Source organism: Rhipicephalus sanguineus, chromosome 5, assembly GCF_013339695.2.
Source record: "Rhipicephalus sanguineus isolate Rsan-2018 chromosome 5, BIME_Rsan_1.4, whole genome shotgun sequence".
Taxonomy (NCBI): Eukaryota; Metazoa; Arthropoda; class Arachnida; order Ixodida; family Ixodidae; genus Rhipicephalus; species Rhipicephalus sanguineus.
The window spans coordinates 6,064,984-6,078,575 of NC_051180.1; the positions used below are offsets into that span (position 1 = coordinate 6,064,984).

At 46.8% G+C, this 13,592-nt stretch overlaps 1 protein-coding gene across 1 annotated transcript in view; it reads left to right on the forward strand.

Annotated features, from left to right (window-relative positions):
- LOC119393144 (uncharacterized) overlaps window positions 1–13,592 on the forward strand; it is a 445,271-nt gene that overhangs the window by 347,004 nt on the left and 84,675 nt on the right. The window contains exon 47 of the mRNA XM_049415849.1: window positions 1,329–1,487. Within this exon, the coding sequence (XP_049271806.1) occupies window positions 1,329–1,487 (159 nt within the window). The remainder of the gene's footprint in view (window positions 1–1,328; window positions 1,488–13,592) is intronic.

Consider the following 13,592-nt stretch of genomic DNA (forward strand, 5'->3'; position numbering starts at 1 on the left):
CGGCGCGTATACAAATGTACGCAGCAGCGCTTCGCCGTAGTCGGCGAATAAAGCGCGTTGACTGAAGACTAATGGTGATGCATGCGCCCTCCATTGCCACATTAATGCACGAAACCGCCCTAACGCTCCTACTACGTGTGAGAGAAGCGCAATCTGCCAATCAGTGGGGTACTGGTCGTCGGTCACATTCGTGTTTTGAACTTTGCTCAATTTTTTTTCTCGCTTTATTTGCACGTGTTTAAATTCTGTTTGCCTATGCCACAACATAAATAGTGTTGCGCGACAGAGTCAATTAGGTATTTACTTCTTGCTCTAGCTGATACAAAAAAGAGAGCCTGTATCTTTGCGTAATTAGAAGAAGTAGAACTTTGTGCATTGTGCTTTTTTGTTTGCATGAATACGCGTACTGCTATAGAAATTCGTGGCTTCAGGTTTTTTTACCGCTAACCGCCTCTGCAGACGCTAGTTCATGCTTTACGGTATCACAAGGATTTCCAAATCGCCAACACTTCAAGAGATGGTGTCGCTACAATTCTGCATTCATAACCCGACATTTAGTACTTTTTTTTCGCTTAGGATGACGCCAAATTCACTATGTAATGTGCTTGAACGACAAAGTGGTACCCACATTGCAATGATTTTGGCGAATTGACGGTACGATGGTTAGACATAGCGCCATATCGACACGTGCATGCACTCATGTATTATAGTGCATACAAGTCTCGTAAGGCAAAATGCTTATGTATATTGTGTAGGCATACGTACAAGCATCTGATACTGTGCTGGCACAACAGAATAAGCTGTAATCTGAGGACGTGCATGACGTACGTACACATGCGAACACGGTGTGGCTAGCAGACAACGCAAGGAGCCATCCACACAACGGGGTTACGTCCGCTCGCCGCTAGGTGCTGACTCTGCTCGATCTTGCGGCCAATAGCTCGCCGTTAGTATGCTGAGGGACGTACGCTCAATGGCCGAGCCGTCTAGCGCTGCAAAGAGAGGGGTAGCCCGTTCGAATCCGCGCTTCGGAAAGTATTTTGCTGAATTATTTTTGTTTGTGGCGTTTATATATATATATATATATATATATATATATATATATATATATATATATATATATATATATATATATATATATATATATATATATATGGTATATATATGTACGGGACATGACGTCGACGGCAAGAAACAGCCGAGAGTGTCGATATAATTGCACTAAAAATGGCGGCTGCAGCGGCCGCCGTAGACAAGTGTGATTGATCCTGTACGCTCATCAGTCGGAGTATAAAAAGAGGCGCCTGAGCTGTGCATGTGTTGTGCAGGTGAGGCGTACGCGTGGACGGCAGTGTTCGTGCTGCCTGCAAACTCTGCGGCCAACCCGCTCATCTACACGATCGCATCGCTGCGCTTCCGCTTGTTCCTGTTGCGCATCGGGCTCGCCCGCAAGCAGCACTCGCTCTCCTTCAGCAAGGCGATCACACGTGAGTCCTCCTCCTGTCTGGGTTCGTCATGTCACCTGATATGGCTGGCTACTAGAGGTAAAAGCGTACGCAAAGGTGAATCTTGGCTCCCCCTAACGGAGGTCATGGGTTCCAGTGAACCTTATAGGAGACTAAAAGGGACGCCGAGAAACAATGGATCCGTTTAGAGTGATAAGTTATTCATTGAAATTCATTGAAATATATATATATATATTTTTTTTTTTCAATAGAACATTTCTGGTCTGGCTATCAGTTAAAATATATAAGAGGAATGCATGTGAGCACCCACACGTGCTTACATGCAGTGCCATGCCAGGAAGCCATCCTTGCATTACGAACGCTATTAGCTGTTATGTGGTTCCGTCACGGAAAACGTCAGCAAAATGCACACGATCGGAGGGCAAAGAGAAAAGTTCGATAAACTGAAGTCGAACCCACAACCTCTCGGTTCACAACGATAGGTGTCGGACGTTCTAACCATTGCGCCACGGTCACACGTGCAGCAGGCATCACGAACGCGCCTTTTATCTCTCACACGTTCCTCTCGAAGTGCTCTTGGTTCGCGGGGTGGTGTCGCCGTCCGGGAGCAGAGGAGTGAAGTAATGCACGGCCCCTGCGGTTAGCTCCGGTAACCCGCTGTTGCATCGTTTCTACGGCCGTCCCATTCGGCGCGTTTCCAAAAGAAGTGTCATTTTGTCAACGCCTTACACCGTTAAGTGGCGGCTTTATCGAAAGCCTCGCTCATAGCATCTATCCATGTTAAAAAAAATTCACAGCATATCCACGGATGAATTATGAAGAGCTTGGGCGAAGCTCCTGAAGCAATCATGGTTACACCGTGAAATCTTCAGTGGTTTCGCCCAGCAGTAATCAAAGCGATAGCCCAGTACATCATGAAGGACGTGACAAACACTGTATATATTTATACAAGAAATTTTATTAATCGTATGTGGTAGCTAGACGTGGCTTCCGTTCCCCCTTCATTATAACGGCTTTATGGTTGGTGAAGTGACGGATCGGTGATGAGTCGTAGTGGGATGTTTGCAAAGACGAAGTGGGCAGTTTGCAAAGGTGGCTTCCGTCCCCCCTTCATTACAACGGCTTTATGGTCGGTGAAGTAATGGATCGGTGATGGATCGTAGTGGGATGTTTGCAAAGACGAAGTAGTGGGCAGTTTGCAAAGGATCAGTGATGGGCCGGTTACGCCTTACGCCGGACGCGTGACAAGGTCAGACTAAGAGGAGCTTCTCCCCTAAAAAATTACACCATCTCCCGCTAAAGGGGACCATGAGGCGATGCAAAGCCGGAGCACTTGCACGATCTCGTTCCGTTGGCGTTCGTTGGGCATGCTACCGACATCGCGTCGTGGAACGCGAAGAGGAACGCTACGCGCGTCTTATCTTTCCTCTAGCCAGGCCGTTAATTCTCACAGGGCGAGCAGGGAACGCGGTTGACAGGCGCGCGAGAGGGGGGAGCGTAGAAGAGGAGAGAGAGGAGGAGGGGACTCGCATGCGCTGGCGCTCATCGCGGCGTTGCGCAGGAGAGAATGAGGCGTGCGAGAGGGGGGAGCGTAGGAGAGGAGGGGGAGAAGGACGCGCATGTGCTGTAATGGTGGTCACGCCACACACCACCACCACCACCGGATTGAACTCCGCCATAAGATGCTTCGCATCTAAAAATAGCTCTGTTACGCTCGCTTGGTTGTTCACACCACGTTCCCCGCTCGAAGCATGACAAATGACGGCCAGACTAGAGGGGAGACACGACGCGCGTCGCGTTTCTAGCCCGGCCGTGGTGTGATCTTTCTGTTAACTCTAACATTCCGCGGGATGGCGACCTTAGCCCAAGCTCAGTAAAGAAGCTCAGCGTCCAATAACCGACGCTCTTCTGGCTGTCACACCGCTTTTCTATGATTACGCTCTCACCGTGCGAATGGAACGGCCTGAGCAACACTAACAACAGCGACGGCGCGTTGCCGGAGCCAATCTCGGCGGCCACGAGTAATGCATCATGACACTAACGAACACCGGCTGCGAGCGTTTCGATAGTCAGCATGGCGGAGGCTTTCGCTGCAATATTGCAGAAAACTCTATGGTCGGTGAAATGCGGCGTCAACAATGATTCGATTCGGTGACGACGCAGTTACGCGATTCGCCTTTCACGGCAGCGTGTGACGCCTCGCTTCCAAATGAGCTGACGGTGTTTCTCCGCCGCGTAATGCTTCGAGTCCACTGGCACCTGCTACTAGGCACACCTTGCCGTTTCTCTCCTCAAATGACGACGTTTTGAAAGAGGACGTGTCGAGCTAGTGTTTATTATGTGCATGTTGAAGCCCTCTATGTGCATTTTGAAACCATATGCTGTGTCCAGGTGTATGTTAAAGGGACACTGAAGAGAAACATTTTCCTTTCCATCGTTCGCTGCGTCGTCCTCAATTTAAGTTGAACCCTCTTTGTAAGTCTCCAGGTTTCTGCTCCGTAGGTAAGTACCGGTAAGATGCAGCTGTTATATACCTTCCTCTTGAGGGATAGTGGTAGATTACCATTCATGATTTGATAGGGCTTGCCGAATGAGCCCCAACCCATCCTTATTCTTCTAGTTATTTCACTCTCATGGTTCGGCTCCGCGGTTACTACCTGTCCTAAGTAGACGTACTCCTTTACAACTTCCAGTGTCTCGCCACCTATCGCAAAGCGCTGTTCTCTGCCAAGATTGTTCCACATTACTTTAGTTTTATGCATATTAATTTTCAGACCTACTCTTCTACTTTCCGTATCCAGTTCAGCAATCATGAGCTGTAATTCGTCTCCCGCGTTACTCATCAATGCAATGTCATCAGCGAATCGTAGGTTACTGAGATACTCTCCATTAACTCTTATCCCTAACTCTTCCCAATCTAGGGCCCTGAAAACCTCCTGTAAACACGCGGTGAATAACATTGGAGAGATCGTGTCTCCCTGCCGTACGCCCTTCTTTATTGGGATTCTGTCGCTTTCTTTATGGAGGACTATGGTGGCTGTGGATCCGCTGTAGATTTCTTCCATTATGTTTATATAGGCTTCGTCGATGCCTTGATTCCGCAGTGCCTGCGTGACTGCTGATGTCTCCACCGAATCAAATGCCTTCTCGTAATCTATGAAGGCTATGTATAGGGGTTGCTTGTATTCCGCGCATTTCTCTATCACCTGATTGATAGTATGAATATGGTCTATTGTTGAGAATCCTGTACGAAATCCTGCCTGGTCCCTTGGTTGATTGAACTCTAATGTCGTATTAATTCTGTTAGCAATTACTTTTGTAAATAGCTTGTAGACAACGGACAGTAAGCTTATGGGCCTGTAATTTTTCAGGTCCTTGACGTCCCCTTTCTTATGGATCAAGATGATGTTGGCATTCTTCCAAGATTCTGGTATCCTCCCCGTCCAGAGGAAAGGAAAATGATAGGTGTAACCTTAAGAGACAGGAAGAGAGCAGAGTGGGTCAGGGAACAAACGGGGGTTAAGGACATCATAGTTGAAATCAAGAAGAAGAAATGGATATGGGCCGGGCACGTAGCACGTCGGCAGGATAACCGGTGGTCATTAAGGGTAACTGACTGGATTCCAAGAGATGGCAAACGCGTGAGGGGGAGACAGAAAATTAGGTGGATAGATGAGATTAAGAAGTTTGCAGGTATAACGTGGCAGCAGAAAGCACAGGACCGGTTTGATTGGCGGAACATGGGAGAGGCCTTTGCCCTGCAGTGGGCGTAGACAGGCTGATGATGATGATGATGATGATGATGATGATGAAAGAGAAACAATGAATTGGTTTAGATTGATAAAGTGTGCTCGGAGAACTCTTGTCTAGTTTATTTCACCACCATAGGTTTATTATTGCAGGAGAAAACCAAGTTCAACGTTTCGCCGAACTTTGTAATTCGTGACGTAAAAGATTTCAAAGAGCATTTAACGTATTTTGGCACCACTGGCTCGACGAAATTTCCACAAACACGTTATGTCAAGTCTCTCGCCCCCTCAGAGGACATTGTACTTTGATTTAACCGATTAGGAACTACTAGGCCCAAACAGGCGCCGTCAAAACTATGTGACGTCACGGCAAATGGTGCGGCAATTTCAAGGTGGCGTCGCCACCTGTATTTTCGATTTGTGCGTTTTCTCGCTTATTAAGCGTCTTCTCTCAGCAAGCGTGGTGTTTTTGGTATCGTGGAAGACTACTTTACTAATGCGAGAAAAATCGTTTTGCTCTTTAGTGTCCCTTTAACTACTATAGCTACCAGAAAAGTTTAACCATGTTCATGGACGCTAGCCGTCGGGACATAGATGTGCCACCAGGCGTCAGCGTGGGTGCGTCCACATCGAGCGGTGCTAAGCTGGTAAACACCAAAAGATATTTTCCAAGCTCTCGTATATCAATGTATAATAAACATTCAACTGCATCTGCGAGAACACGTTTCACTTTCGTGTTATACCGACACCTATGACGGAGGGATCAACCATTTTTCTTTTTTTTTTGATGATGGATCCTAGCATAGAGTTTCATACGAGAGGAAACTGGCGCTGCGATCGTTCAACCACCATGGGAATGATGGGAAGTACATGCTTCGGACTGGATTTCATTAGCTAGCGAACTGTCTATGGATCTTTTTCCACAGTTTCAGTTTCGTTCTTCGCGAGGCATGGGTAGTGGGGTGCGTTGCAAAGCGCTCAAGCAGTGGCTTTGTTGTTCAAAGAGGCTGAAGACCGCTAGGTTTCTTGGTTTGCTGTTACCTTGCGGCTTTACAGGTTGCATTTGACAGTTTTAGTAAAGCGTGGTGCACTCATCGCTGCGCATAGATGTAGCGTCCCATGCCAGTACAAGAAATTGCATGGAGTTCACATTTTGTGATAAGCGCTACTTGTCAAAACTCTTTCAAATCGACTGCAAAACGACAGCGAAGCTAAGTAGACGCACCGTCACGCTCCCTTGACTCGACTTCACAACAAAACGAGAGATGCGTTGGGGGCAGGCCGCTTGGACAGACGCATCTGGCATCGCAGCAGATGATACGTTAAGTGTTTCTCACTCAATACGGTGCTGTTATTTCCTTAAATAGATAATGCTTACTTTCGAGGGAAATACAAGCGCGTTTAAGTGTTGTAAAGAAAATAATTCATTATATTGTGATGCCAAATCTGGAAGAAAGTTGCAGAGCAATGCATACCCTGGTGGTTGAATTTGTCCTGGTTTCAGTTCCATCTCACGGTCACGCAAACTTTTAACAATAAGTTTTACGTACAAAAGGATGAAGCAACTTTTAATTGGAAATAACTTCATATCGCTTTGTTTTACACTCGGCAAATAACCGTCGCGAATCTCAAGAACCTAATCCATCCGAGGCAAATCCGAAGCCTGTACTTCCCATCATTCTCATGGTCAAGTAAAGTGCGTTGTAGGGCTAGTTGGTATGACTGACTTCTGCGCTTGTTCTGTGTACTGCTTCTTCTTCTGTTCCGTCAATCGCGCAGTTCCTTACCGTTCTAATTCTCATGGTCGTTGAAGCGCCGCTCAAGGAGCCCCACTAGCGCCAGATTCCCCTCTAGGTATTATTGTAAGAAACTCTATGGATCCTAGCTTTTGTTTTTCCGCCACCTGTAAATATATGCGGCTGACAAAGAACGCTTGGGTGAGCTGCACTAGGTCATATGCTTTTTCATGCCATAGTTCTCGTTGGCGATCCTTCGAATCAATAGGATGGCTGGCTGTTGCTATCCGGTATCCTTATTGCTTCTCTGTTCTCAGCTATTCGGAGTCCCAGTAACCTTAGGTGTTGCACTTAGGACATTGGGTCGTTCTTGAATGCGCTTGCGTCGTCTGTTCGCAGGTCTGTGGAGTATATAGTAGCTCCGATTTTGGGGGAGAGCAGTTTAGGCCCTTGGTTCTCCACGTACCGCTCTACCGGTGCATCTCAGCTCTGCGGGCAGGCCGAGCATCGGCACGTTAAACAAGAAAACCTTGTGGTGTTTGCTCTTCGTTTATGCCTTTCTCTACTCATCGGCGCCGGTCGCCAGAGTTGGAATGGCTGTGGGCGCCCTACTGGCTGTGGGCGTATATTGTGGGCTGTCACTGCTTTGTATTCTCAGGTTTCGCGTTGTCCACTTTGTCTCCCCCTAAGCGTCGCATTTATTTGCTGATGTGTGTTATTTCCTGTTCTAAGGCGGACCCCGCGCGTGTAGGTGCCATAGGCAGCGTCTCCTCGTGTGGATCTTGCCCTGGACCGGCCGACTGTTCCCCCCGCATGGGGGTGAGCATTATTCGGTTCGTTGGCCTTCCGCTGTTTTCTTGCCCGTTGATTGGCCATCTCGTTTGTTGCAGTCTTCGTCGCTCCCAGCGCCTTCGCCGGACGCTATCTTGTATTTTGCTTCGCAGCGTCTGTGACCTCGTATAGCTGCTGCACACCGGTGACTGGTGTTCTTGCGTAGGGTGGGCCACGCCGCATATATGAGTGCTCCGTATTTCACGTATATCTCGGCAGTCTGTCGAAGAACGCCCTTACACTGTTGCTTGGCTTTCTTGCTATCTTCTGAACTTTTCTTCTTCGGATAATCCCTTTTTACGACGTTTACCGGTGCGGTTCTGTCTCTCTCTCACTCGTATATCTTCGTGATGGCTGCGTACCGCTTGGTTCGCTCTTCGGACGGCGACGATATTTTGCTTGCATGCTCAGGGGTGCAACAGCCGAAATAGGATTTGGAGCAATTTTTGGAGCAGCAAAATGTTGCTTTTGGAGCACGAAATCCCAAATTTGGAGCAGTATAACAAAGAAGGCTTACTTTTAGAAAATAGAATAAAAATACGTGCAAACCATTCAACATCAGTTAACTCGTGCACAGTGCACGTGAACACTGCTCTTTCAGTAAAAGCAGTGTGTTGAGCCACCCCACAGTGCGACCAATGACTAAGTCCACATTAGCATTTGCAGGGCCTGTCAAATAATTCGAAAGGCACTGCAAATGCTAATGTGGACCTGCGAACCTGGCAACCTTGAAATTCGGGAGTTTCGTAAAGCAGGAGCAAGTGGGGGTGGCAAAAATATAAAACTGGCATACGTTTTTGTCTATTTGTTTCTCAAGGCAGCAGAAACGCCATACACAGAAGCTCCAAATGATTGCCAATAATTTTTTAGACGTCAGCGATCGTACTAGGACTCGTAATTACACGGCGCGTGCACAAATGAGTAATTAAGGAACAAAATGTGCCGTGTCCCTGACAGCTAGTACTCATAGCCCCCTCTAAATCTCAATACACTTTTCCGCAGGACACCAGTGTACTGCGGCAAAAGCGGCTTAAAAAGCGTTCTGCTTGCAATAAAAAAAAAGCATGAGGAAATTTGAGAACCACTGTCCTTTTTTATTGCGATGGCAATATGGACACTCTCCACGGGTTTTTGCCGTCATGTCCCGTTTAAAGTCCAAAATGATAACATCCTCCCGCGCATAGTATGTTGTACCGCGGGTAAAAGCACGTGAGTGCCGGTGACGAACGCGGCTGAAGCAGAGATCAAACGAGCCAGCCCATCTCCGTCGCTTGGAGGGCGCATGCGATAACACCACTCCGCTCGGGAGGCCTGCCGTCGAAGCAGAGAGGAAACGCCCCGCCCGTCTTGAACGAGCATGAATAGAGCCGAGGGAGGGGGGGGGGGGCTGTCGCTCGAGCAGTCGAGCAGCAACATTGAACTTTGATTCTAAGGGCGCGGTCGCGGTCGCTGGCGTGCACGCTATCTCGGCAGCCATCAGTGGGCGGCTCGTATATCCTGCTACGTGCTGCGCTCTCAATGCGAAGACACTGCACAAAGAGCATCTTTCGCTAGAGCGGCCGTATTCTCTTACACCAACGTTTTGTAGAGTTACGCGAGATCGGATACAAAAGTTAGCTGCCAGCCTCACTTCGTATAACACTACAATTTGTTGCTATCACATTCATTGTTCCGTCCTTGCGGTGAAACTGACCTTTTTCTTTTTATTCGCGAGGGGGAGGGGGCGGTAGGGTTAGGGTCTGCGCGTCTGTATTGGATGATGATGCCCACACTGCAGATGACCAACGCGGCCTCCATTTCTCGCTAAAATTTGCGCAACTGAGAAAATTTTGAAGCTGGTCGAGCGTTTTGGCGCAACGCGGCGCAATTTCAACAAATTTTATAATTTTGGCTCATCTTGGCGCAAAAATAAGAAGCTGTGTCAAATTGGCGCAATTGGCGCAGCTGTTGCACCCCTGCATGCTGCTTCGTCCTCCTCGTGGTGTCACAATCACGTTGTAGTCTTTGATGAGGCAGTCAGCTCGCTTTGATAATTTCAAGCGTGTTTGGTCCGCCTTTCCACTTGCTGCAGCTGCTCTTTTTGGCATGGTTCTCGTCGGGCCTTCCTCGTGTATTATGGTGATATTTCTTCTGCTGACTTCGCACCGGTAAAGTTGCATATCGTCCATGCTTATAACCTCGATCGTGGTGCTACACGCCCCCGGACGTCCTCGTCGACGTATTAGGCCTAGCTGTCCTTCTCGCCGAGGCGGTTGCAGTGGTCGACCTGCGTGGCGACGCAGAATTGTCGGTGTAAGTGCCGAAAAAGTGGGCCCACCTTGCAAAAGTTGGCATCAATGTGTTTCGCTCAAATTCCTCCGTCGATTGGTGTAAACATTTTAGCCAAGCCTGTTCTTCGATTTTTCGGCGTAAATCATTTGAAAACTGCGGAGCCGATACAATCTTCGTCTGCACCCCTTCTACCGTCTCTCCCTGTGAACTTGTGAGCCAAATGTAACACTGCACGCAGCAGGAAATTTACAACTCCGTTTCAAAGACATCGCTCGCTCTCCGAACTGTGCATTGGAAGGCACGGACGCTGGCTCTTTTTGAGTTGTGTCCCCGTTTTCGAAAACACCGAAAATTTATTGTGCACTTGCATTCATTCGAGGTGGCACCGCGGGCGCATTGCGCCCATGCTGTTATTACGTGGCGTATATGTGCCCGACTAGGAAGAAGAAGCGAGTAGAGTGCAAAAAGATATTTTTAAGGTCGTCAATCCCTCACTTAGAAATGATTGGATTCCTCCTGACTGGAGACTTGCGAAATTTGTTCCTCTTCTTAAAAAACAGGGAGCGGGAATGCAGGTAGAAAACATTAGACTGATTGTCCTAACGTCACATGTAAGTAAATTATTAGAAACAATACTAAACATAAGAATTATGAAGTTTATGACTATCTAATCAAATACTAAGCTCTTGCCAGATTGGATTCAGACCCGGTTGCTCGATATGATTTGCGCATGTCGATTTAGAGACTCGTATTAAGCTTGCCCGGCACAGGCGGCAATACGCGGCTTCAGTAACCCCGGATCTAGTCAATGCATATGATAGTGTTGAACATATTATTCTCCTCAGTGCCCTAAAAGATTTAAATTTTCCGCAGTATATTACAAATTGGATGTACGAATTTTTAAAAGATAGAAAGTTTTATTGCTCCCAACGAGACGTTTCTACATCTAAGTATAGTCAAACAAGAGGCGTTCCCCAGGGCTCTGTTCTCTCCCCTGTTTTATTTAATATTTTGCTAAGTTCAATTCCGTTGTGTTATAAGGTAGAAGTGTACGTATACGGAGATAATATTTCGTTTTTCGCGTCTGACTATGATATACATCTACTCCAGGCAACATTACAATAATATTTAACGACATTATAATCCTTGTTTAAAGACATCCGAATGAAACTAAAAGTTACCAAAAGTTCCATAATTGTTTTTCGTTTGAATGTTCCAGTTAATATTTCTTTGCAGTTCCGTCAAGAAAGAATTCCCCAAGTTGACTTATTAAATACTTGGGTGTAATATGTGATGACAAACTGAGCTAGTGTAATCACATTGAACGTGTTAAAGTTAAGGCTCTAGCCGAGGCTACACGCGCTGTTGGGATCGTGAGAAAACTTGGCCGGCTCCGTTCCGGGCTACGCAGAGATACCTTGATCTTGATTTACGGCATGTATGTTCGCCCGATTCTTGAATTTGCTTGCGTGCTATTCTCTGGTGGGCCAGCATACAAGAATAACCCTATGATTATTTTAGAGCGAGAAGCTTTTCGCAGTTGTCTTGGTGTGCCAAAATTTACAGCTAATAACGTTTTCTATCAAGAAGCTGGAATTCCCACTTTCTTGCAGATTCCGTACTTTAACAGGTAAAACATATTTAAAATTATATAAGTCCACTCCAATACGGTTGCAGTTCGTATTTTTTGCCGAATGGATTGCTTTTTTCAATAAGCACTGGTCCCGTATCTATAGTAGGGTTTTGTATGTTGAAACCCTACTAGAACCTTTAAATGTTAATATACCCGAGATCGTTCCATCAGATAAACCCATATCCAATGTAAAAATAGAATTCGATGATATATTTCCAACAAATTCCAAACTCTTGCCTTCTCAGTATTTGATTGGCATATTAGAAGATCACCTCTTTCAATTAGGAATTATTAATTAATTGCAACGGATGCATCTATGAGTGATAAGAGAGCAGCTGTCGATATTTTTTCTCAATCATTATCCTGGTCATATTCTTTACGCCTTCCATATTACACTCCCATATTTGAAGCGGTGTTAACGGCAGTTATTTTGGCCCTTCGAAAACTTCCGGCAAATCATTCAACAGCTGTTATAGTAGCTGATCCGTGTGTTCACTTCAACTTCAGAGCCAGCTATACTAAATGCATTCAAATCATTAATACCTGTAAACATTCGTGTAGTGCGATCGCTATGGGTGCCAGGGCATCGTGGTATAATTGTAAACGAGATGGCTGACTCACTCACGCGAGCATCCCTTGATGGTCCAATTTTGTCAGTTATGCCTCTTATAGATTACATACCAGCGGCGAGGTTCAGAAAATTTTCTCTTTTTGAAGATTCAGCAAACGTTAAAATTCCTAATCCAGAATTTTCGCACTCGCATTTCGCATGGGATAATAAATGGTGTCCCACGCGCAAATTGGAAGTATCCATCACTAAGTTACGGTGCCGTATACCACCGCTTAATTTTTACTTAACAGGTCTGGTCTGGTGCCATCCCCTTTGTGCCCTAGCTGCAACGAACCTGAAAATATTGACCATTATCTACTAAGCTGCCGCCGTTTCAAAAATCAAAGGAAAAAAGATGGCTGATCCCTCTGTCAAAGGAATCGGAATAGCACGAAAGTAAAGCGTGCCCTTACAGAAGTAACTGAATGTTTCCTGTACATTGATATGAGAGAGTTTGCACAATGTATATTGATGTCTGGCAACTATAGCACCGTTTAACGTGGATGCGCCCACTTTGATCATTGGTGGTACATCTCCATCCCGATGACTAACGTCCACGTTAAATTATTAAGCAAACCCTTGTGGTAGCTGTAGTAGTTAACGGTGAAAGTGTAATCAAAGAACGAGGTATGATAGCCAGAAGAGCGTCGCATATTGGACGCAGAACTTAGTCGGCATCCCGCGGCATGTTAAAATGTGATTGAACACCACGGCCGGACTAGAGGGAAACACAAAGTGCGTCGTGCCGCCCCGGTAGCCCGGCCACGATTTTTATAGAGGCGAGCTCGTGAGCGGGGAACGCGGTGTTACAGCGAAGTGAGGCAGACGCGCGTCGAAGAGCTATTTTTAGCTTGGATTAGCGTGATGCTATGAGCGAGGCCGACGCATTTACAACGCTTGGGCCAAGATCGCCACCTCGCGGTGTGTTTAGGCATTGACAAAAGTGAGGTTCTATTGAAAACGCGCCGAATGGGACGGACGTGTAACGCGTTGCAGGTGCTAATCGCGGAGGCCACAGTAATGACGAATTACTTCACTTTACCGCTCCCAGAGGACAACACCGCCCCGCCGACCGGGAGAGTGGTAGATATTGTCACACTTACGTGGCGGTCTTGGCCCGTAAGCACGGAGACGAGGCGACTTGAAAAGAAATAAACTTTATTTGAGCGAACTTGTGCCCATAAAATAACTGCGTGAAAAAACTGTCGGTGGCCTCGAAACGACCTGTGCGGTTCAGCGTCGGCGGAGGGAATGCCCGCCCTCTCTTCGCCGATACGCATCAGTGTCTCACGTGGT